Consider the following 23408-nt stretch of genomic DNA (forward strand, 5'->3'; position numbering starts at 1 on the left):
GGTAAGGTGAAGAGGGCCGAGGAGTCCTTGCGCACCGTCATGTACTTGAGCTGCTGGGGTCCCAATTAACCTGATCTATATGCCATTTCCTTTTGTTCCTCGATAGAAGTATCGATCACCTCTTCGATGCATACAAAAGAAGAAGACTCATCGTTAGTGTCAGTATATATATATATATATATATATATATATCGGCTTCAATGACTTTGTGTGCATGGCTGTAAAAATTCCATTGTAAGAATGTACAAAAAGCTGAGGTCTTGGGGAAGATAATGGATGTTTTACCTTGCTCTGTAATTCCATGATTTCCTGTGGTAGCAAAAGTTCTTGTTGAAACTGTTGCCTCTTCTCTTGCTAATAGTTAGTGCAGGCAGCTGAGCCGTATAATAAACAGAGGAAGAAACAGAGGGGAACAATATAATAATTGGATTGATTGATTGATTGATTCAATGAGGAGGAGACATACACGCAGACGATAATAATTGCACTTGTGAACCATGATTGAGGCCCCGCCGTATTAATGAATTATAGGGCCATGATTGTGATGGATGGGATCAAGCGACGGATACAAACGAAATGGTTGTCGAACGCATTGTACTAGTCCTGGAATCGGAAAGAAGCGTTCGCCGCTGTCAAAGGGGCCATCTTTCTTTGGAGCTTCTCGGTGACCTATCCACGAGACATGGTTGTGGTGAGATGGGTTTGACAACGTTAGAACGGTGCATGTTTGCCATTAGATATTAACAACGTACATTTCAATCTGTATGTGCACATATAATGCATAAACTAGTGAAGATTACTTTGGAACTTTGACTTCCTACTGGACCTACACATTATATTATATTTCTTAGCCCTACAAACTAGCCGCCTCACGCAATCCGTCTAATATCTATAGCTGACTGATTACTATGTTCCTCACGCTGTGCTTTCTTTGCGTTCCAATAGATGAATTAACACACCAATTCTAATTGGGTTGCAGAGACAGTGTTTGGACAGCGACTCGACATAAACCCAGACTCGATATCAAACTAATCTTCGGACGTCACAGCAGCATAGGAGTTCATGTCGATTGTATGATTGTTTAGACGAACTCCACCAGCTTGTAAAGCACAAAACATAATCTGAGAAACCAAGAGAAATATAATCAAACATCTGATCGGTATACTTGCAACTATACAATTACAGGAGTTGGGAGTGACAAAAAGTTGACCCCAAAATATTTCCCTCAGCTTGGGATCGGATCACTCTCATTCCATCTAGTTGGGTCCCCAACAGCTCAGGTACATGACCTTCCTCAACGATTCCTCCGACTGCTTGGCTTTCTCACTGCTTCTATCGGAGATGGAGGAAGACACCCTGATGGCCTGAGACAAGGACCCCATATTGTTCTTGGCACGCTGGTGCAGAGATCTGAAAGCGTAGTTCCATCTGCAGAGTCCTCCTTGATCTTTGAGTGCTTCCACTGCTCCCACACTCGCTGCCGCTATCCAAGAAGCTTTCCTCACGGAAGCCATCTCCCACCTCGTCTCTTCTGTGTGATTTGTGTAGATTGTAAATGCCTCCTGTTCTGGTTGCCAGTCCGAGGAAGCAGTGGCAGGCATATATAGCCAAGGGGATGGGTTGGTGTAGGTGGGCATGTGAGAAAGCTGGGTGCGTGTGGCTGTTGGTTTCGGGATCCCACTCCCACAAACAAGGGGCTATTTGCACCTTTCGATGGGCCAAAACCGGAGGTTTCACCAAGTGGTAGGAGAAGCGGCGACGCCGCACGCGACAGCCGTACGGCAACAAATCGGTGGCAGCGTCATGCGGTGGATTGCAAGCAGATATACTAACGGCTGCTTTTAAGAGTGACCGGTTCAAGGCCGCTATTTGCGACTCGGAAGTGAGCTCGATGCTGTACAACGTTGTGGCAAGTTGATGGAAGAGGACATTGTCGCGGTTCACTTGGTAACATACTTCAACCTGGAGTAACCTCTAACCTGAACCAGCCAAAAATTAGTCTGACATGATGAATTAGATTAGAGCTAAAAGAACAGTAACATCGTTCTCTATTATGTTTCTTGCTGGCACCTATAATCTTACAGGGAGGAATACAAAATTAATAGCAAAAGCAATTATATTGGTCACATTTCACGTGATCAGGAGAGATCATGGATAAGATTCTCATTGCTCTTTCTGCCTAATCTTGCATAAAGAATATGATTTTTTATTCAGAAACTCTCAGTTGATGTGCTTGTCCAAGAAATTTAATTGAGGTGGGCCTTTTTTAGTGCCTTGTCTATTCTGATCATCATGTGGGTTAACATCACTGCACTATTCTTACATAGCAAGAAAGCTATTGCGCATCTGTTCACCAGAAACTTTCCAATGGTAAGAGTATGCAGATACATATTCCACCCACCATAAGTTGGATTGATTGATTGATTGATTGCACCACTTGATTCTACCTCTTTTCGGTTTAGTATGCGAACCTGAGTCACCACTGTAGTGCGGCACTGTGATAGTGGTCATCGACGAACCAATTTAACACAAGAATTCTCCCAATACAAACAACTAAACAGTGACATCCTCGATCGTGATGTAAAAGCATTATTCCCAGCAGAAATGACGCACAAGAACCATGCATCCGATTGATAAGAGCCCACAGATGCGTGTCATTACCTGACGGCAAGTGAGGCATCTCTCTTTCTCATTAACTGTACATGATCGCTACACTGGTACCCATCACGACAACTGTTCCACCGTGACCTAAGATGCCCCACAAACATTGTCTGCCGAAGCGAAAGACGAAGGTCCGATGGGCTCGATTCCACCGTAGAACAGGTGGGGTTGTGTGTGAGAGCTACGACATGGTCTATCCTGCGAGAGAGCTTATGGAAATGGACCAAGTTGCAAGGCCATACTTTGCCATGCTCACAATGCGACAATGCAACACGAACGTCGAAAGAGTGACATACCGTGGACATGGGCCATACAAACCGGGGATGACACAGCCTATTACCACTCTTGGGTACTCCCTGTTTCGAGGAACCAATGGTCGACTCTGCCGGTTGTTTTGGTCCAAGAAGAAAACCGCTGGCTTCTGCCTCTTGTTCCACCATCGCCTTCGTCCTTTGAGGTTCTATATATACGCCTCTTTCGATCGCCCTTCGAATGATCGGCCCATCGCACAGAATTTCCTCTTTTCCTACCGCAACACTATCATCTTCTCTTGTACAGGATGAAGTTCGGAAACAAGGCATGCGTGGCTGTGACTTTGGGAGCTGCAATTGAACTAAAGGATCAAGTGGCCAAACCGTATTCGTCGGCTATTAAGGGAAACCTGTCGACGATTGGATCATCGACAGCCGAAGTCGGACGGTTCCATAGCACGCCCGAGAGCCCAACGAGCGAATTCAGGCGTCACGATAAGAAGCATTTAGCTGGGGAGGAGTCACTGAGGACGGTGATGTACTTGAGCTGCTGGGGTCCGAGCTGACCAGCTGAGACACAATTGGCGTGCTGGGTCGTCTTCACTTCACCGTAGCCCACGCTTCCTCTCTGGGTACTCCTTGCAGCACGAATTCCAACACGGAGGTACGCCCATAACATCGCAGAGATGCTGCACCAACGCGACGAGGCTCCCAAGTTTGAAGCCAAGGGCCTCGAGGAGCTGAATACATGTACAAAGCAATGTGATCTTTTCAGAATTTTGTATTCAGTCTATAATCAATGATAAATAAAACGCTATAAACAGAGGTACTTTAGCATGAAAGAAGACGAACCCCTTCTATATGCTGTACAATACACAACGTACATACACTGCTACATAAAGAAATCAAGTCCGCTTGCATGTAGCATGTACGTATACCGTGCAACTTTGTTACATAAGTAATTTATGACGTCCCTCGATGTTGCTTATTCTACTTCGATGTGTGATGAATCTAAAGTCACAGTTATGGCTCCTTAATCTCTAACTAGTTTGATGTCAATGAAGGTAAATGCAAATGCCCACAAGAAAACACGGACTTATGGAATTGAATCATAATTAAAACTAAATTTTGGATGAATTGCGTCCGAGCTTATCTCTGGAAACCCTCGGAGTCAACGAAACTATGATTGCTGAAGCAGATCGGACAGGCCCCATCCTCATCTGATCGTGAGGTTGTGGCGTCCCATCACTTTTAAGGTCTCGATATAAATCATATTAGGAAACTATAGGGGCTGTAAAGCTTAAGGCACCGGCCGTAATTTTGATGCTTTTCATCCGTACTTGTACTCGCCTTCCTTCGTTAACCACGTCGTATTTCTCGGTCAGCAGAATTAATTCTTTGCATCTTTAATCGTCTATTTACCGTGGCTTTCCGATCAAGGGCGGATCCTCTCTGATGTGATGAAGCATCTTTGATCATGGCATATGATTGCTCCCTCGACAGGGTTCCAATCGTGGGCCCCCACCCCACATCCAACCTCTCTAAAGGACAAGAGAAACTTATTAGCTGCTCATTAGCCAGCACACGGTGACTCACCGGGTCACCACCTTCTCTTTGGTGACGGATAAGGCCGAGAGGGGAGCTTTCCCTATCCATCGCACGCTACCCCACAAAGTCTCCGATTTCTCTTTGTTCTTTTCTCAAATTTTTTTTTACAATAGATTATGACAATTTGGACTTGTTTTTGTTTGGGATCCACTCCGATCGCTGTTCTCTTCGAATTCCAATGGGATCCCTCCAGCATTCCACAGCCCTTGCGGAGGATCCCATCATGACACCGAACAATTAATCGCAAACAGAAACAGGGCGTCAGAATAATGATTTCTCCCGGACGACTTAACTCACGACTTAACTCACCTGGTTCCCACTAGAGTTATAGTGCGCCCTACGCTCGCTTTCATCTGTATGATGTGTCCCTTTTTTTTATCTTCGTTTAATTCCTAATACCGGAAACCACGATTCTCCACCCACGGTTTTTCAGAAAACCGCTTCTCGTCCCCCGCTATAAATAACCCCATACCCCCAACCCGGTTTCATCTCCTCCGGCTGCACGGCCCTCCGATAAACGATTGAATTCGCACCGAAGTTATACCAAGAAGGATCGAGAACGATCCGAGGTGCTCGTCAGATCAGGATCGAAAGGGATCTGCGAAAGAATGAGTTACCTGAATCGAGTCTGGATGGCAGCGACGGTGGCGGTGGTGCAGGGACACACCGACCACGGAATCAACTCCAGCCAGCTCCGCTCCCTCCACCGTGCCGGGAACCGCCTAGCCTCCGCCGCGGCCGCGGCCGCTGCCACGGGGGTCGGGATCGGGCGGGCTCTAGGTGGAGCCGGCGCCGAGGAGCGCCGGAAGCAGGCGGACGACTCGCTCCGGCAGGTCATGTACCTCAGCTGCTGGGGACCCAGCTAATCGACGGGGGTGAAACTTCCGGATCGAAGATCCAACCGATCGACGTGCTTCTTTGGAGGGCGAAGAGCGGCTGCGAGTGATCCTGTACATCCCGGGCCGCCCAAGGCTTTGCTTTACCGCCGGGTCTGTTTGGGGGCGCAGATTGGATACTGATCTTGAATGGCAGAGAGGGATGCGGAACGTAATGATGTTACTAAACGTGTAATTATTGTGTATTTCTATGGCCACTGGACTCCGAAGCTGTATATTGGCGAAATAAAATCTTCCTCGGTTTCCCTAAATCTTTGATGACGTACTGCAATTTTGTGGAGTAGTTGGTCGTGCGATGTAAAAGACACAGTTGATTCGTTGACTCTTTTTAATCTTTCACTGGTGGATAGGAATTGTGTCACATATTGCATTTCGTTGTCGAATCGCTGGCAGCTATCTTCCTACAAAATCACTGGTACATAATATTATTGCTCGTCTTGTCAAAGGGTCGAATTGATTCTTTCTGTTGCTTTCCCTTTTGCACGAATCATTTACTGGTCCGTAGACTGTGCGACTCGGCTATCACCGAGTGCCAAACCAACGACCTTTTCTCAGCCTCTCCTTCCAATATTTTTTTGGAAGGTGCTTATCATAGAGGTGGAGTAAAGCATGATGGCTCATAGCAATCGAGTGATCCCAGGCAACTGTGTGGATAATGTCTGGGGAATCCTACGCAAATATGCGTGCATGTGCGTGATGGAGAACAAAGAACAGTGATGCTTCTCGGGCTGCTCCATCTAACGTTGCGTAGCACAGAGTTGGTGAATGATCGTGGATCCACCAACAGATTCCACAATAATGCGAGTCGCAGTGAAATCATGGTGCCACCACTTTCCTGGGTAGTTTTACCTGAGCAGTAGACGCGTGGCCACGGCCACACGAGGCAGGTCAAAATAAATGGTCCTCGGCATCATTTAACAAAGGACATGTCCCTAACTAGCCGGACATGATTACCGTTCTTGCTGCCTTTAGCCACCACTAATCGGTCTCTTCCACCGATCTCAACGTAGACGAATCCGAGTAGGACCACAGAGAAGGAAGGAGCGAGGAAACGAGGCGGGGAAGGCGACACAGAGCAATGGGTTTCCCGAGATGGTGGGGCCGACTTGCTCTTTACCATTTCCACGAGCTGCTCATCACGTGAAGTCGCGTGATGTGCGAGGCTTCGGCCAACCACAGCCTTCCAAGCGCGCCGGGCCTCGTGGGGGGGTATCCGTTCCCTACGGGTGAGCTACAGTTTTCTTGTGCTGTGTCAGCAAACGCGAGTCCCGGTGGCCTATCGGTGATAGTGCTACGTGTTGGCAGCTACCTCAGTGGAGACAACACTTGACGCTTGCATCGAGCGTGATGGACAGGCACAATGGGATGGACGAAGAGTCTCTTGGCAGGAATCCGACGCCGATTCTAATCCATGCAATCTCTCTCATCTTTTATTTTGTACAACATCGGTACACGGACTCGTACCTTCTCACAAAGATCAAAGCTTCCGACGGAGTGCATTCATCAGGACATCATCAAGGAGGAGATTGAACTCAATTCCCGGTTCAGATCCAGCTTAAGCCCAATTGAGTTTGAGCAGCATCAGACCCTCCACACAATGACTATCATGCCCAACTTGCATCTTGATGATTCGCATGATTTCCAAGAACTTGACGAATCAAACGAAATCAAATAATTGAAGTTACATAAGGCATCTGACGGATGCATTCTAGAATTCTTCCAGGTCAGATTAATCAAAATGGCCCTGATGACTCTTGGGACTACAGCAAAACACAAAAAAATACTGTTTCTTCCCATCGACAGAGAAAGTTAATACACTCCAAAATAAAGATTATATGATATGTGTCTTCTCAGTACATATTTCCTACATTATTAAGAAGAGAAATCAACATCCTAAAGAGGAAGAATGACAAATTAACGACACTGGAACAATAGACTATCAAAGAGAATTAATGAGCCAAACACGCACACCACAACTGTACAGGATCAAATAGCTGAATGTTCTCCAAGGGCATCATGTATGGGTTCCCTAACATCATATGGTCTCTGGGATTTGGAAGTGCTGGACACCAAAGATCTGGAGGGAGCTATTCTGAACGAAGAGAATAAGGCCACATTTAGCACTATTAAAGCCCTCCCACAGAGTGAACTGGACAGAGCCGGAGAGGTTCTTCTTCGCGGAGATGTCCTTGACCGAAACGAGCTTTTCAAGTTGCCGGACAACATAGTCACTGGGGAGAACACGGCCCTTGTTCTCACCCTTGTCACAGTTGGTGATCAGACTGCTCTGGTAGAGTGCTACCATGACGTCGGCGCCACTTCCGTCCACTGTCGACCGCAATGCCCCAGTGAAAGCCACCTGCAGTGTCTCAGGAGCTGGCTTTTGGAATGTTGCCTGTGGTGTTCATTCAATCTCATCAGTCACTTAAGTTTCATTCCAAAAGAAAACTGGCTACATTAGCTCTATAGCACCAGCAACTCTAGCGCTGCATCAAATTTACGCAGGCATTTTAGACTATTTCTATATACGTGTAGAGGCAAATTTTGCCTTCATACATACAAACTTTTCTTGCTCCACTGCTCATACATATGCCAGGGCATGTTTGGATGTTTCATACTGTCTGTTTTCTACTAAAGAGGTCAGTTTGTCTTCGTTACATTAATTCTAAGCCATCACCGAATCAATACTAATGAAACTTCCAGCTGAACCAAATTACAATTTGATCAACACAGAACCTTATATGATTAAGATCTTTATCATAAGTTCTAACGGCACAAAGCATATCAGGGAACTAAAAAGGATTTTTGAATGGATATAACCCTATCAAATTGAAATCCACCTCGTTCAAACAGACGCAGATTAAGAATTTGAACTGATATTTTGACTAGTGCACTGATCAGATTACGAGTGGGATCTGATGTCGACTGACATTGACACCATCCATTTATGACCTAATTCGATTATAAATAGAGATTTAACTCCATGCTTATTTGTTAAGCCAAAGTATGTTTTTTGAGACGCAAACAACGTCGAACGTCATTGGATCAGATCATGCATTTTAGATTGGAGTTTGGGATCTTACTTGCGCCTTATACGAATCACATTATAGACTGTCTTCTATAGAGAATAGACTGCTTATGGATAAAACTTAATTGGATCCACTTATAGCTCCAGATTCCAAGAGCTCCAGGGGAATGCTAAAATTACATCTGAACATGAACCCACCTAAATCCAGGTCAGTGAGATCGTTTATAGTTTGCAGGTAAATAACCCTGAAGCTAATCTCTAATCTACCATAATTTCCGTGGATCACACTGAAGGAACTGCCAAACAAGAAAAGAACAAAAAAAAGATAAAAGCATAGAGAAACCGAACATCGACCAATATGATTTAACTTGTCAAGTACTCTACGACATCAATCTGTTTGTGTGTTTATTCCACAGGCACATTGTTAAACATCATAAACACTGCACTGGTATGAAACCTAATTGATTTAAATTATCCAACATGGCTACTCAAACATGCCTACCAACATGCTACGGGCAAAAAATAAATGAAGAAAATTACATTATTCTGCAAAATTGATCAAACCATGTCAGTCTTTCATGGTTATTTTGACACAATTAATATATCAAACCGTATTAATTGAACAAATTAATATGACCAGAAAGAAAGTTTTGCGATGCGACTTCGCCAATGCAGATTAACGTGAATAGCATGCCAATTGGTCGCAATAGGGAAATCATTTTTACTAAACGATCGAAAAAGGTCAGCCTTCTCTTGTTGCCAAGTCATGCATCGTTGCATTATTTGATGGGGCAGGGAAAAATTGCATCAGTTGCAATCAAATTCTAGGTTTCAGGATCCAGAGATGATGCAATTCTAGCAAAGATAAGCACGACAAACACGCATCTGACAACCATTAACCATGATGGGATGATTAAGTTAGATGAATAATAGATCCATTAAGTGAAACGGGGGTGTGAGTCTAGCCAAGCCAACCTGCATGGTTGGGGACGGAAATCTGAGAGCGGATCGGACGGCGGAGGCAATGGCGTCGATGTCGGTGCCGATGCACTGGGCGCGGCCGTGGACCACCACCTGGGGCGTGTACAGGGTGTCGAGCCGAAGCGACTCCACGTACGCCTTCTGCCGCACCGTCCAAATGCTGGATCCAAAGGGGTCCCGCCACCCCCGGTAGTCCCAGTACTCGACGTGGAACCCCAGCACCGCCACAGGGGGCAGGTCCTCTCGGAGCTCGCCACGGCCCAGCCGCGATAACACCGCCTCGGCCTCCGGGGACGTCCCGCATCCCTGCGAAGAGAATAACTCCACCAGCACGGGACACCTCCTCCGTAGTTCCTCCGCCGTCAGGTCCGCCGTAGCGTTTGCCTCTGGCGACGTCGACGGCGAGGAAGCCCCGCAGCCGCGGCCGAAACACGAGAACTGCCACGGCGCCATCGGTGATGGTGCGGACCGTGGAGATACCGGCGATCGGATCCGAGAAGCGAAGCAAAGAGGAGAGGATAGAAGAAACGGGGGTTTTGCCCTTTGGAGATCTCCGGAGTATGGCCGAGAGAAGAGATGCGTCGGAGTCAGAGAAGAGGGAGGGGCGATGGAGCATTAGAAGCGGATGCGGGAGTGACATTTAAGCAGGTGGCTCGGATCACCTGTTTCCAATCTCGCACGAAACAGAAAACATTTGATGGTGTGCCAAAATTACCGGACGGCAATTAGCGGCCGACCTGTGTCGAAGCCGCCTTACGGTCTCCTGGTGAAGTTTCATGCGACGTAGAAGACAGCGGATCCGTTCGTAAGCGATGCAGTGGGTGAACCGTTCGGTAGGTGGGAGAGGAACGTGGCGGTAGCGACGGGAAGCCCTCCAGTTTGGCCATGGCCCAGCCGCCTGTCTAGTCTCAGACACAGCACAGCGAATTCCCTCAAAGGTCGATGGCGTACCCCACGTTGCATTCCTCTAAAGGCAGAGCCCGCCGCTTCATGCTGAGAGGGAGAAAGTAGAGCACCCTGTGGTGTCGGTGAGCTACATGAGGGTGTGGTGGTACGTCGGTGCGTGGGGCGGTCACCCAACCGCCAGCTGTAACGTCGTTGTGCGTGGTTGCGATTGCTGATCGGTAATCAGCTGGCCGTGACCGACCAATTGATCGGAGAAGTATCAGATTCAAACGGCAAACGTGTCTCTCCACCTCTTGAAACAGCACGTCTTTGTGACGCCAGCGTTCTAAACAATAAAAAGTGGGTATATCACTCAAGTCTATAACGTGCTTTTTTTTTATTATTATTCCCGTAGAACATTTTTATTGACAATAGTCTCAAAATATACTATAAAATGAGCTTTTTTAAAATAATATTATATTATATTATATTTTAAAAATTACCCTCGTAAATATAGATCATAAAATGGACTTCGTGCTATCAAGATAATTTATAAAAAATATTATCATTTTAAATTAATCTAATTTCAAACATATAATCTTTTATTTTTTTTATATCTTATTATTTTTTTATAATTTCTTAAGGTCTTCATTCTTATATAACTTTAATATCTATCCAATATTTCAAAGGTAAAACTGATATTTGGTTATAGACTTGAGTATATAATAGACTTCCAATTGTATATATATATAAAATATTTTTTTATTTATTTTTTAAGTTATTTTAAAAATACTTAGTTTGATTAAACTGTTTACTTTTAGTATTTTCTGAACAAAATTATGTACTAAATCTTTTTCAAAACTCAATCAATATATATATTTTTAGACTATCTTAAAAGATATATTTTTGAATATCTTAATTTTAATAATATAAGATACCTCATTTATATCAATCATTTTAAAATTTTTAGTAAGAAAATTCTTAGATCAATATAATAAACCAAGATTACTATTGTCATGTAATAAACTTGTTTCCATTGATCTTCGTATATAAATATCGTTCAATAATTTTTAAATATGAAAAAATAATGATATCAAAAAATTTTATATATCATTGTCTAAAAATTTGTTTAAAGTCATAAATAAATTTCTTAAATTTATATACCAAAGTTTATATTTTGTATTTTCTTTATGAATCAATTAGATTAACCCATGTAAATCTAAATTCTTATATAAAAAACTTATTTTCACATTCATATGATGTAACTAAAAAAATATAATATGCTACTAATATCATGACAACTCTTAACGACTTTATTTAAAAAATAAAATAATATTTCATTATAATTGATGTATTCTTTATATATTGTTTGATATTACCTTTTAAGTCATGTTAATGCAATAGACTTTTTATTGACTAATTCAACGAGTTCTCAACATTATTTTAGTCCATTGATTTTGACTTTTTTTTATTACATCATATCACTTTTCAGAATTATTACTTTCCATAACTTATGAAAATAAATAGAGATTGTTTTGATTTCTATATCATAATTTAATTGTTATAGATATACCACATAATAATTTAAAAATGATAAATATCTTTCTCTATTGTTTTATTCCAAAAAATATCGATTGTGATTATTCTGCAAGTTCATCAACATCCATATCAATATTATCTGAGAGTTTACTAATTTTATTTTTATTATTTAATTTTATTAAATTATTTAATAATTTAAGAAATAATAATATTTTGAATATAAAATGACAAGGAGTATTAATCTATATTTTCACTATATCAAAATTAATTGTCCAAGATTTTTCATTCTCCCTAATTTACTATTTTTTAGGAATCCTAGATTATCATATTTAACTATCATTGTGTTATGATTAGAGTAATAAAATATATATTCTTTTGAATTTTTTTGGATAATCAATAAAATTTTAGAAATAGTCACTAAATCTATTTTTTTTTCATATAAATTAAAGATCATTATCTTTGGAGAATAATCCTAAATATATAAATATATCAAGTTGGGATTCTTACTAGACAATTAATGTAATTGACTTACTAGGAAACATATTTTAAGATATACATGATCGTTCCTAAAACTTCTTCTTGATTAGGTACAAATATTTCGCTTTTCTATGAATCTAACAAAAGAATCAAAAATATAATATGGTATATCATAACTACTATAAAATTTATCACCCTTGTTAGATATGATATTTTTAACTTTTCTATATAATTATTAATTTTATTTATATATACATAAAGATGTTAACAACTTGACACATTATATAGTCATATATTAATAGGTAATCTATAAATGTGACAAAATATCTCTCTCCACTAAAATATAAAACATAAATTGACACATATATGATCTCTTCATAAAATTATGTTTCATTTTAATATTTGATTATATGATCATTGCAAACTTAAAATTTATATTAAATATATACAAACCATTATACAAATAATATCCGAACGTTAATTGTTAGGAAATAATATCATAACAATTCTAGATTATAAATATAAATTTCTAAAATTATAGGAACATATCATGTATTCTTAAGATCCATCAAATAAATAGTCTCTAGGCGTACTCAATAAGTACTAACTACTATTACTTTTACTTAAGATGATTCATTATAACGATGAATATTTTGTTTTTTTTTTATTTCCATGATACATTAATTTTTTATTATTGGTAATATATGTTGAACATTAGAATCAATCCATCTAGTATTAGAAAAAGATATTTATAATATTTGATTTGAAACATATAAAAGCCAAAGTTATACCTTTTCTTTTCAAACAAAACCTCATGGTTCTTCTTCTTAATATTTTTCTCTTATGACTTTATATGGTATTTATAAACTGAAGTGATTTAGGCTTCAACTTTCTTTTATCGTTACTTATTCATTTCCTCGAGTACTATTCAAAATATAATTAGTCTTTCATACTTTAATCTTAATTCTTTTCAAATACATATATTAATAGGCTCATTTAAATTTTGCTTATCCTTTTATTATAATAAATTTTAAATAAGCCAAACTAAGAAAAAATAAAATTAAGAATAAATTATACGTGCAATAATTCAACTATATTCGTGCTCAACGTTTTTGAGTTGAGGATACAATATTGAATTCCTTAAATATTATCATATTAAATTTTAATTAATTTTTTATTAATATGTTAGTCAATAACTTATCAATAAATTTAAATTGATCTTTAAATATTTTTAATGTGTTACTTATAGACTATAATAAAGTCTAAATATTATTAATAATTATCATAAAACTGAGTCGTTTAAATCTTTTTCGATCATTTATCTTAATTATATTTTTCATAGAACATTTAGTAATTAAGTTTATGATCCTTTCAACTAATCCGATCGAGGTCTAACACATAAAATCTAGGAAGTATCACTATAGTGAAATAACATGATATTAATTAAAAAATATATAGTAATATTGATAAAAAATAATAATAAAAGAAGTATCACTATAGTAAAATAATATGATATTAATGCTTTGAGTTTTTAATAAATATTGAACTATTGATACCATCTATATTTAACAGTTGGGTGAAATATTGACATATCTAGTATTTACATTAAATTATTTATGAATGACTAATATCATCCATATGGAATAATATTGTTACATTTGAGTATATAACTTTAAGCTATAATGATATCTAAAACAGTATAATCCTACTTCATCATATAATTTTTTAAATTAGATTTTTCTACCTAAATCTCATAATTATATGTCATTCTTAATATTATTTTCTTTAATATCATTTGAGATTAGTTCTTTAATATAATTTTATAAGTTATTGATCTAAGATACTTCGATGACTACAAAACCAATATAATAATATAAAATATAGTTTAAAATATTTTATAAATAATAAAATATTTATTATAATTCATATCTCACAAACCTATCATATCACTTTGACAACTACCATTTAGATAGAACTTGGGGATATGAGTTACAAATAATATTCATCAAGTTTCTTTAATTTAATTTATATTAAAATAATTTAATAATAATTATAATTATAATAATTATTAGACATTAATCAACATAAAGAAAAACTTATATGATAACTATAATCATGACGAAACATAAATCATGATTTTATGTGAAAAATAAATATTATTTCATAATTTCAAATATATACATGTGAATAACCAAACAAATATTTATGAACAATAATTAAATTTTGAATTATCACATGTAAATTTTTATCAATATGACATATGAAATAATTATAAAAGAAAATTATAATATATATTTTTTAAAAAATTTCGTATGAAACCCTTATATCAACTAACCATATTTAATTAGATAGACCCAATATTAGGTTACCCAAATTGGGCTCATAGATTTGGGTCGACCATTCACTCAATTAAGTCTATCAAAATTAAAATCGATCAAAATTTTATTTTTCTTGAATTCGATCGAAACTTGATTGATTGTATATAAATTCAGTCAAGCAATCAAAATGCAATAATAATCAAATTCGATCAAAATATTTGATTAAGATAAATTAATTAATTTTATAATTAAGAACATAAGTCAAAATTTTCAATTCTAAAGGGTAAAACTATAAAATTTTACTTAGGATATATAAAGGGAAATTTCTAATTTCTAAAGGGAAAAATTGTTAAAAGGATATAAATTAAAATTAAATAAATTTACAAGGGTAAAACTATAAATTTATAAAGAAACCTTAATGCCAACCACCCTTGCAGTTGCTGCCACTCGCGATGGGGTGGTTGTCTTCACAGAGTCAATCGGTAACCTCGCTAGTGGTTGCGCCTTGTCGCCATGTTCCTCATTGGTGGAACGTCTTTGCAGTGCATCACTAACCGAGCATTGTCGACCGTGTGATTATGCACATGCACCGATAGGCAACCTCCATGGTCGTCGCAATGCGTGACTATGCTTGTGCATCATATTGTGCAACCGTTGGGAATTGCTGCCTTCGATGTACAATTGATGTCGATCGCGACTAACAAACACTATCGCGATGGTGTTGCTACAGCCGTTACATGTAATGGCATTATGTAGCTGCCATAACTGCCACAAGCGACAACGCTGCATAGCTATCACAACTGCCACAAGCAATGGTGCTACTACAATTGTCGCACTCAACAACACTACATAGCCACCGTAGGGCTGTCATACCCCATGATGCTTCCACTGGGTATGCAGCCATTGCTCACATTTGGGCTAGTTCCCATGAGAGGCTATTGCCTTCAATAATACTATCATCGACAGCAAGCTATCGATAATGGTCCATGGAACCTCACATCGCCCGTAAGTAGCCGATATAATATATTGGATAGAAAAACAAATCCATAATATAGACGAATTGTTTAAAACTTGTAAATCAAAACTGAATAACACATTTTTATGAGCGAAAAGTGCTAACAAATATATCTAAAGTATTTGATTTTACAAGTATGTCTATAATACCAATTATGAGCATAAAAACTATCATTATGCTATTGTTATATGAAAAATTTTATTGCTAAAATATGAAATCAGATAATAATAGATTAAATTTATGATACATACCTTTTGATATAATTCAGAAAGCATTTATCTAATATGTGAGTGCACCATCATCATATCCGAAAGCTATAGTAATGTTGATTTGTAAGGAGAACAAGACATATCTTCTCATCTTTTTATCATGAACGATAGATTATAGACTAAGGCGAAATAAGAGAAGATCTGTAATCTCTCAATGATTGATTCATGTGACCAAAGAGAGATAAAAGAATATCTACAATCTTTCAATAATATTACATATCAACATATTTTGTGTATAGTCCCTAGAAGGTCTTATCTATTTATTGGCGAGAATAAATAATATAAAATAAATAATTAGGAGAGTCATTTCCATCAAATGTCATATTCTAAAAAATTCTACTATAATTAGACTTTCTTTCTATTGACCGATAATCATAATCAGAATCCAATCATATTCATAATATATCTAATCTATCTAGATAAGATCACAAAATCTAACACATGCTACCTATGCTATCCTCTCTAATGGGGTCACACTTCGATTAGCTAGGGAGGAGGTTCGTCATAGGAGGTAATAATACAACGAAGTTCATAGGGAAGGATGAGGGTAAAGCACGCTCGAAGGTCTTAACGACCTTCAAAAGAAAGCAACAGAAAGGGTGATCATAAGAGGTGAAAGCGATCATAATAAGATAAAAGTGAGAGTCTCATTGAAAGCAAAAGACGACCATGACAAGATCAAGAGTAATTTTAAAAAAATATTATATAAGAATAAAATAAAAAATAAAATACTCTACATGAAAAAAATAAAAATTTAATTTTTTTTTTTGAAATTTGCCCATATAAAATCATAATGAAGGTAGAAATACTTTTGAGTTAGAGCGCCAACTTCGCATGCATGCGATCGCAACAAAAACAATTGTCAGCAGCTCTGAACCCATGGGGAGTTAAGAAGGAGATGATTATACCTTTTGACTCGACGACTTCTTAAAAGTCAGCACAAATCGCCAATATCTGCCCAACCATTTCCAAAAGCTGCGACCGCAAGAACTTTCAACCTCAACAAGTGATCATGGCCATGTTACTTCCAGCGTGGAAGAAGGCGCTTTCCCTCGGAAATGGGTCTCCTCTCTGCCTGATATTTCACTTCGTCGCTGATGGTTTCCCGTCCAAGTTGCAAATATAATATCAGGAACACGAAGCCGAAGACCCCATCGAAACCCCCGTCCCACGTTGTCCGGCATTGGGTAATGCCCGCCTGCCTTCCCATCCGTAGAGTTCCCACTTCTGTTCTCATAATGCTTCTCAACCTAAGAGTGATAATCTGGCAAGTCAAACAAAGCCACAAGTGGCGGGATACCTGAATTATCCAAGTAGATCTTGAAAAGTCAGCATCCCAGTCTTTATAAGGATGTAACTGAGGATTTGAGTTCCATCGCCACAAAGTTGACGCAGAGAAGATGACGAGCAACAGCACATCATGCAAAATCCTGTTGCTCTTGGTGGTGGTGGTGGTGATTACTGGCGAAGAACTTGGAGTCTTGGCCAAGAGTAGTCTGACATGCAAAAACCGGTGGAGTCCGTGCTTTCGCAGGCAGATTGTATGTCCGAAACAATGCCCGGACGTGAAGCCATCAGATCCGAACGCCAAAGCCTGCTTCTTGGACTGCTACTCCCCCAAATGTGAAGCTACCTGTCGAGGTGACGACGCAGTGCCACAACAACACCATTTCTTCCACCAGACTAACCCTCTAGTCTCGGTTTTTACTGCAGGTCGAAAGCCCAAATGCAACGGCGTAGGATCCGGCTGCTACGACCCCCGTTTCATTGGTGGCGACGGTGTTGTCTTCTACTTCCATGGAAAGAAGAATGAGCACTTCAGCTTGATCTCCGATCGAAACCTCCAAATCAACGCCCGCTTCATCGGCCTCCGACCCGAGGGAAGAACCCGTGACTTCACATGGATACAAGCCCTCGGTATCATGCACGACTCCCATGCTCTCACCGTCGAGGCAACCAGAGCCGCCCGATGGACCGATGCCGTCGACCATCTTCGTTTCACGTACGATGGTAAGCCACTGGAGATCGCACAAGGCCATCTTTCCGCATGGAAGTCGTCCGAAGACAAGGTGGTGGTGGAGAGAACCGGAAGCAGGAACAGCGTTACCATTACAGTCGATGCAGTGGCGGAGGTGTCTCTAAGCGTGGTTCCGGTCACCAAGGAGGACGACGAGATCCACAAGTATCAGATACCATCTGACGACTGCTTTGCGCACTTGGAGGTTCAATTCAGATTCTTTGGTCTCTCTCCCGAGGTGGAAGGAGTTCTTGGACGAACCTACCGCCCAGACTTCAAGAACACAGCGAAATGGGGCGTAGCGATGCCGGTGGTCGGCGGAGAAGACGAGTACAGGACTTCGTCACTTGTTTCTCCAGATTGCAACCGGTGTCTTTTTTCTCCGGAGGCAGATAACTAAGCGGTGACTCACTGTTACTCACAGTTGCAGGATTTGGTTAGGGCCATGTCCAATTTATGATGCACGCAATGTGTTTGTCACGAGGTCACTGATGAGACTTCATAAAAATGGTGGTGTTCAATCGATTGCAGTAAGATTAGAGGCGAATAACGAAGAATCTCACAAATATATGGCCCCGTGCATTTTACCTTATTCTCGTGCATTCTGTCACTTAAACCACAGCTAAACATAATCATAATTTTAATGCTTCTGCTAATGTGTCACTGAGCAAACTGTAAATTTTGATTGTTAAACTTAAATATCAAATCATGTTCTTGACAAAACATTCTATTACATGAGCAAAAAACAATATCAAGAAACTCTATGCAATCTTTGTGCATACATTATCAAGAAATTAAGTTGTCATATTCTTCCATGCAATCTTAACAGCAAAACCTACCTTCTTGAGAGCAGAAAATTCTGATAGGAGCGTTGCTGTAAGAACATTTTCCGGACAACTAATGTGTAATCAATTCTATGTCATCTTTAATTTCGCCCACATATTCTATCACCAATTTAAGAATAAAAATGGATGTATGACAAAGAAAAAGAACCGAAGAAAAAAGACAGCCAATGAAGCCGGACCATCTGAACAACTAGAGGATATGGATTATAAGCACACTAGAACAGATCCACATAAGAAACAACTCAAATTCTCATTGAAACAGATATAAAGAAACTAAACCAGAGCATTCTTTTACCTGTTGGGCAATTAACTACCCCTACCGTAAGAATGATAACCTCCTCTATGATGAGGCTTTTTACCACGAAAAGATGTCCTCCCTCGACCAAGATTCCTAGGAGGACGTTGCGTTCTTGGTGCATTAGCTAGTGGCGGCCGCCCAAAGTTATGCTCATTGCTAGAAATTGGGGCACCCTGCATTTGCATATTTCCAGATGTTTCTTGTCCCAAATCACCACTCCACATTGACCCAGGAGGTGCCATAGAAGGCCTCATTAGCCCACCAAGCCAAGGTATGTTAGCAGGGGCTTGAATACTAGGAACGAACTGCTGTTGAAATGGCATTCCAGTTGGGAAACTATTAAAGAACTGGTTTTGATGCAGCTGATTGTAAGCTTGATTCACCAGCTGCTGGCCTGGCAGCATATTAACTGGAAATCCTCCTTGTAAGCCTATATGTTGTTGCTGCTGATGTGGCAATCCATTTAGCCAAAGTGCATTAAGTTGCTGCTGCAACTGCTGTGGAAGAAGACCCAACGAGCTACTCATTTGTGCTGCCAGTGGAATCACTGGTATTGTGGAAGGAGAACTAACACATGTATTTCCAGCTCCAAAAGAACCATAGTCACTGCAACCAAGATTACCAGCTATTACAGGTGGCTGAACAGGACCTGCAACACTGGTCAAAGGTCGGTCCACAACATCTGGTACATGATCAAATGCAGGGGGGATATCCTTTTGTATACTAGCACCTCTGAATTTTCTTTTATTAACAAATGATTCTTGATTTCCTTTTCGCCTATCATTATTCTCCCTCTTTGACAAGCGAAGAGATTTCTTATACTCGGTTTCCTTCTCATCATCAGAGAATTCCACTTCTTCATTGAGCTCTTCGTCATTTTCACCTGATGCATCATATGCTTTCCTACATAGCTCCTTATGGTTGATGATGCAAGTGGCAAACTCCACGACGAAAGATACAGAAGTACCCACACTGATCCCAGCAGGTACTTCCATGTCGGAATTATATCTCACAACATAGAAGGGATTTTTTACTGGTCCAAATATTTCATCAACAAAACCTAAAGGCAATCTCATTTCTGTTATCCAAAGAATGGAACCCTCATTCAGAGGGTTGTGCTTCTCTGAACCCTCAACAATAACTTTGTTATCCAACATCTGATAAAAGACATGAGCAAGGAAACTAATATTCAGTCATGCTAGGAATCATGATAGACAATGTTCTCTACAGTAGCTGACTGCATCAACAAGAGCACGTAAAACTAGAACTTAAATGACAGCTGGCAAATAATGTCATGATATACATGGCCAGAAGAATTTATCAGGTCATGAGTGGGAAACAAAAGCACAAAGCAGAAAATCTTCCATATTGCCTTTAAAAACATGGCATAAATTCTCATGCTTGTTTTAGATCCAAGAAAAAGCCGCTACCAAGTTACTATTTCATGGACTTTAAGCTTTTCTCTTGACAATGCTATCCATATTGCCTTTAAATGCATGACATAATTTCTCATGCTTGTATTAGAGCCAAGAAAACGCAGCTACCAAGTAGCTATTTCATGGACTTTAAGATTTTTTATTGACAATGCTATTTCATGGCCATTAAGGTTCTCTCCTGACAACAGGTCCGATTACATACCACACAGAATCCTTCAGCAATTAACTGTTGATGAAAAGCTACATTTATAGATTAGATAAAATCACCAAACTTAGTGTTTCCCAGCAACTAGAAGTGTCAAGGTCATTAGACGCATTAAAAATGACTGGTTGTGCCAATATGCATTTAATATCTCAGATGTGATGTTTTGCCCTCTTACCGACAACCATATATAATCAATTAAAGAAATGAATAGAAAAAATAAATAAAACATGTAGTTTTATGTTGGTAAAGAGTTTGTAGCAAAAAAAAAAAAGCAGGTAATGTAATTAGCTAAGTAACTTACAGCTGAAATTACTCCAACAGGCAATGTCCGATGGTGTGGTTCCAAAAGAACTTCAATTTTAGGAACTGGTGGAAGATTCTGCAATCAGTATTTTAATTGGTCACAACACCATGTAAAAAAGTAGCTGGATGACAAGCAAATGCACATAAATATAATAGTAGCATCAGCGGATGCATTGCCACAGATGAAATGTGTAGTAATCGAAAAACTGAGTCCACACAGAAGATTATCAGAAAGTTGGACAGAAACATATTATCTCAACCATAAATTATGCTGTAAAGAGGCAAAATAGAATTATCAAAAGCAATTTGATACCAATTTGTAGAGAATTGAACCTTAAGACTTTAGTATAATCAATTAAAAGAAATTTATATGCTCTTAATTAACTAGAGATATCAACTTCCAGAAAGCTTAATGGCAGATACAGATCCATGTGAGCAACCTCAAATGGTTAGAAAAATACAGCTTGTTGTTGTTTTAGACACAATATTCAATAGGCAAAGGTGACTAGTATGTTAGTTATTGCAACCTGTAAAACACATTCATCGTCTGGATCCAAAATTTTCAAGATAAGTAAAATAATATTTAACTTTCATGAATATCACTATGACTAGAAAAGCAAGATAAAAAAGGAAGGTTAAACGTGTAGAACTTAAATAAACTAAGAACTATTTATGTTTGATAAATACACAATGTGGCTATACAAGTATATAAAAAAAAACATGTTGACCATGGTATTGATTACTTCAGTGTAAACAATGATTTTACAGATAATCATTACAAAACCAACACATTGCAGAAAACATCACAGCAGAGATCTTCCTGCCACCAAATGTAATTTTGCATTAATCTTACATCATCAACTCTTTTTCCAAAAAATAATCATCAGAAAACATGTTCTCAATTCAACTTATCCATCCAACACTTTTGCCTACTCAATAGGTGACACTAAATGTTGGTATTATATATGAAAATGTGTTGTTAATTGAGTACAGTTACTCTGTACTTTTACGTAGAAAATGAATGCAAAGGTTTTTTAAATAAGTTGTGTTATCAACAGAAGAATTATAAATGGCCGACTGAAATTCAGCAGCATCTTAGTTCACATTCTGAATTCAAAAAAATGCATAAAAGATTACCTCAACTTCATTTTTTGACTTGATGGGCCCTTTCACGACCTCTTCTTCCTCTTCACTTCCTATAAACATCTCCTCTCGATCAGTGTCCCTAATTTCACCCTCTTCAATCTCTCCCTCAGCATCCATGCCTCTTTCTCTGTTAGAATTGCTGTCAGATTCATCGTCGTCATCTTCTTCTTCACTGCTTGACGAAGAGTCACTTCTGTCTGTATCATCGTCCTCTACTTCGGACCCATCCGATTCCGTTCCACTACTTTCTTCGTCCTTGACCAAACCACTAGCCGCATGAGCTTCATTGGCTCCATTGGCCTTCGTCAATGCGGTACATCCATTAGCTACATCCCTTTCTTTACTACCACCAGCACCAGAGCTCATCATGGCCACATTAGCTTCGCCTGCGTCAATTTTAGCCGTTGCCTCCGATGCCGCTCCTTCCAAGGCCGTAACATTATTAGCGTTTCCATCAGAACCTTCTACCAAGCTCACATTTTGCATCCTCTCATCGATCGAGGAGCACAAGATCTCTTCTTTTGCCCCAGGATAGGATCTTTTGGTCGCAAAATCATCAGTATCGAGAGGACCCGCGGATTCGACCTTGTTCGGGTCCAAGCCAGTGGGGTCGGGCACCTTGGCTTCGTCCCCCAACATGAAGAATTGGTCGGGATCGACGAGCCACTCCTTGACGGGGTCGAAGTCGGCGAGAAACGAATCAAGGTCGTCGAAGTTGACAGGGGAAGGGGGCTCCTCCCGATGGCTAAGCGGAGGACTCCACGGCCTCACCATCGTGGGTCGGATTAGGACTTCGTTGGCCGGGTGGGGAAGCCGGGGAGGCGGCGGCGCCCATTTAACGGGAGAAGTGAGGAGTAGTGTTTTCGGCGGGGTTGAGATAGGAAGGGTTTCACCGGCTATTCCGTTCTCATTAGGGTTTAAGGGCGCCCACTGGGAAGAGTAGAAAAGGGTTTAAAGAGGCGTGGTTTTAGTAATATGGAGGAAAGAAAAGATTAAAAAAAAATCCTAAATTACATTCTGCTGTCAATAATTTAACCAAATAAATTAGTGACATTTTCATCAAATAAATTAGCTGATATTTTCATCTCTAAATTAGTTTTTATAAATGATAATTGGATTGGTTCATCAATATCCTTAAGTCAGAATAATTCCATTTTGATTCCGTGCCATTGATTTTACTATGATTATTGATATATTTTGATTCTCACAATAATTTGACATAAAAATAAT

The 23408-nt window shown here is 39.4% G+C and overlaps 4 protein-coding genes across 4 annotated transcripts; 1 reads left to right on the forward strand and 3 right to left on the reverse strand.

Annotated features, from left to right (window-relative positions):
- Nucleotides 1-1141: 1141 nt before the first annotated feature.
- LOC135621903 (uncharacterized) lies at nt 1142-1593 on the reverse strand. The gene has a single exon (XM_065123530.1). The coding sequence runs from the start codon at nt 1512-1514 to the stop codon at nt 1257-1259; it is 258 nt and encodes an 85-aa protein (XP_064979602.1). The 5' UTR covers nt 1515-1593; the 3' UTR covers nt 1142-1256.
- A 5632-nt stretch (nt 1594-7225) lies between these two features.
- Nucleotides 7226-10035, reverse strand: LOC135622962 (uncharacterized). Its single transcript, XM_065125357.1, has 2 exons — nt 9420-10035; nt 7226-7811 (listed from the first exon to the last, which is right to left on the reverse strand). The coding sequence occupies exons 1-2, from the start codon at nt 9876-9878 to the stop codon at nt 7452-7454; spliced, it is 819 nt and encodes a 272-aa protein (XP_064981429.1). The 5' UTR covers nt 9879-10035; the 3' UTR covers nt 7226-7451.
- A 6794-nt stretch (nt 10036-16829) lies between these two features.
- On the forward strand, nt 16830-18601 carry LOC135622966 (uncharacterized). The gene is made up of 2 exons (XM_065125360.1): nt 16830-17569; nt 17642-18601. Exons 1-2 carry the CDS (start codon nt 17329-17331, stop codon nt 18343-18345), a joined length of 945 nt encoding a protein of 314 aa, XP_064981432.1. The 5' UTR covers nt 16830-17328; the 3' UTR covers nt 18346-18601.
- A 372-nt stretch (nt 18602-18973) lies between these two features.
- Nucleotides 18974-23107, reverse strand: LOC135622964 (H/ACA ribonucleoprotein complex non-core subunit NAF1-like). Its single transcript, XM_065125359.1, has 3 exons — nt 22170-23107; nt 21031-21108; nt 18974-20245 (listed from the first exon to the last, which is right to left on the reverse strand). The coding sequence occupies exons 1-3, from the start codon at nt 22950-22952 to the stop codon at nt 19097-19099; spliced, it is 2010 nt and encodes a 669-aa protein (XP_064981431.1). The 5' UTR covers nt 22953-23107; the 3' UTR covers nt 18974-19096.
- Between the last annotated feature and the right edge of the window lie 301 nt (nt 23108-23408).

This window comes from Musa acuminata, chromosome BXJ2-9 (assembly GCF_036884655.1).
Source record: "Musa acuminata AAA Group cultivar baxijiao chromosome BXJ2-9, Cavendish_Baxijiao_AAA, whole genome shotgun sequence".
Lineage (NCBI taxonomy): Eukaryota > Viridiplantae > Streptophyta > Magnoliopsida > Zingiberales > Musaceae > Musa > Musa acuminata.

Excerpts from the sequence above, each read along its gene's own strand:
- LOC135622964 (XM_065125359.1), bottom strand. The coding sequence starts at position 22,952 with ATGGTGAGGCCGTGGAGTCCTCCGCTTAGCCATCGGGAGGAGCCCCCT. Across the intron at positions 21,109-22,169 it reads AGTCAAAAAATGAAGTTGAG|AATCTTCCACCAGTTCCTAA; the intron begins GTAATCTTTTAT and ends TACTGATTGCAG. Across the intron at positions 20,246-21,030 it reads CTGTTGGAGTAATTTCAGCT|ATGTTGGATAACAAAGTTAT; the intron begins GTAAGTTACTTA and ends GTCTTTTATCAG.
- LOC135622966 (XM_065125360.1), top strand. The coding sequence starts at position 17,329 with ATGACGAGCAACAGCACATCATGCAAAATCCTGTTGCTCTTGGTGGTG. Across the intron at positions 17,570-17,641 it reads ATGTGAAGCTACCTGTCGAG|GTCGAAAGCCCAAATGCAAC; the intron begins GTGACGACGCAG and ends TTTTTACTGCAG.
- LOC135621903 (XM_065123530.1), bottom strand. The coding sequence starts at position 1,514 with ATGGCTTCCGTGAGGAAAGCTTCTTGGATAGCGGCAGCGAGTGTGGGA.
- LOC135622962 (XM_065125357.1), bottom strand. The coding sequence starts at position 9,878 with ATGGCGCCGTGGCAGTTCTCGTGTTTCGGCCGCGGCTGCGGGGCTTCC. Across the intron at positions 7,812-9,419 it reads TTCCGTCCCCAACCATGCAG|GCAACATTCCAAAAGCCAGC; the intron begins GTTGGCTTGGCT and ends TGAACACCACAG.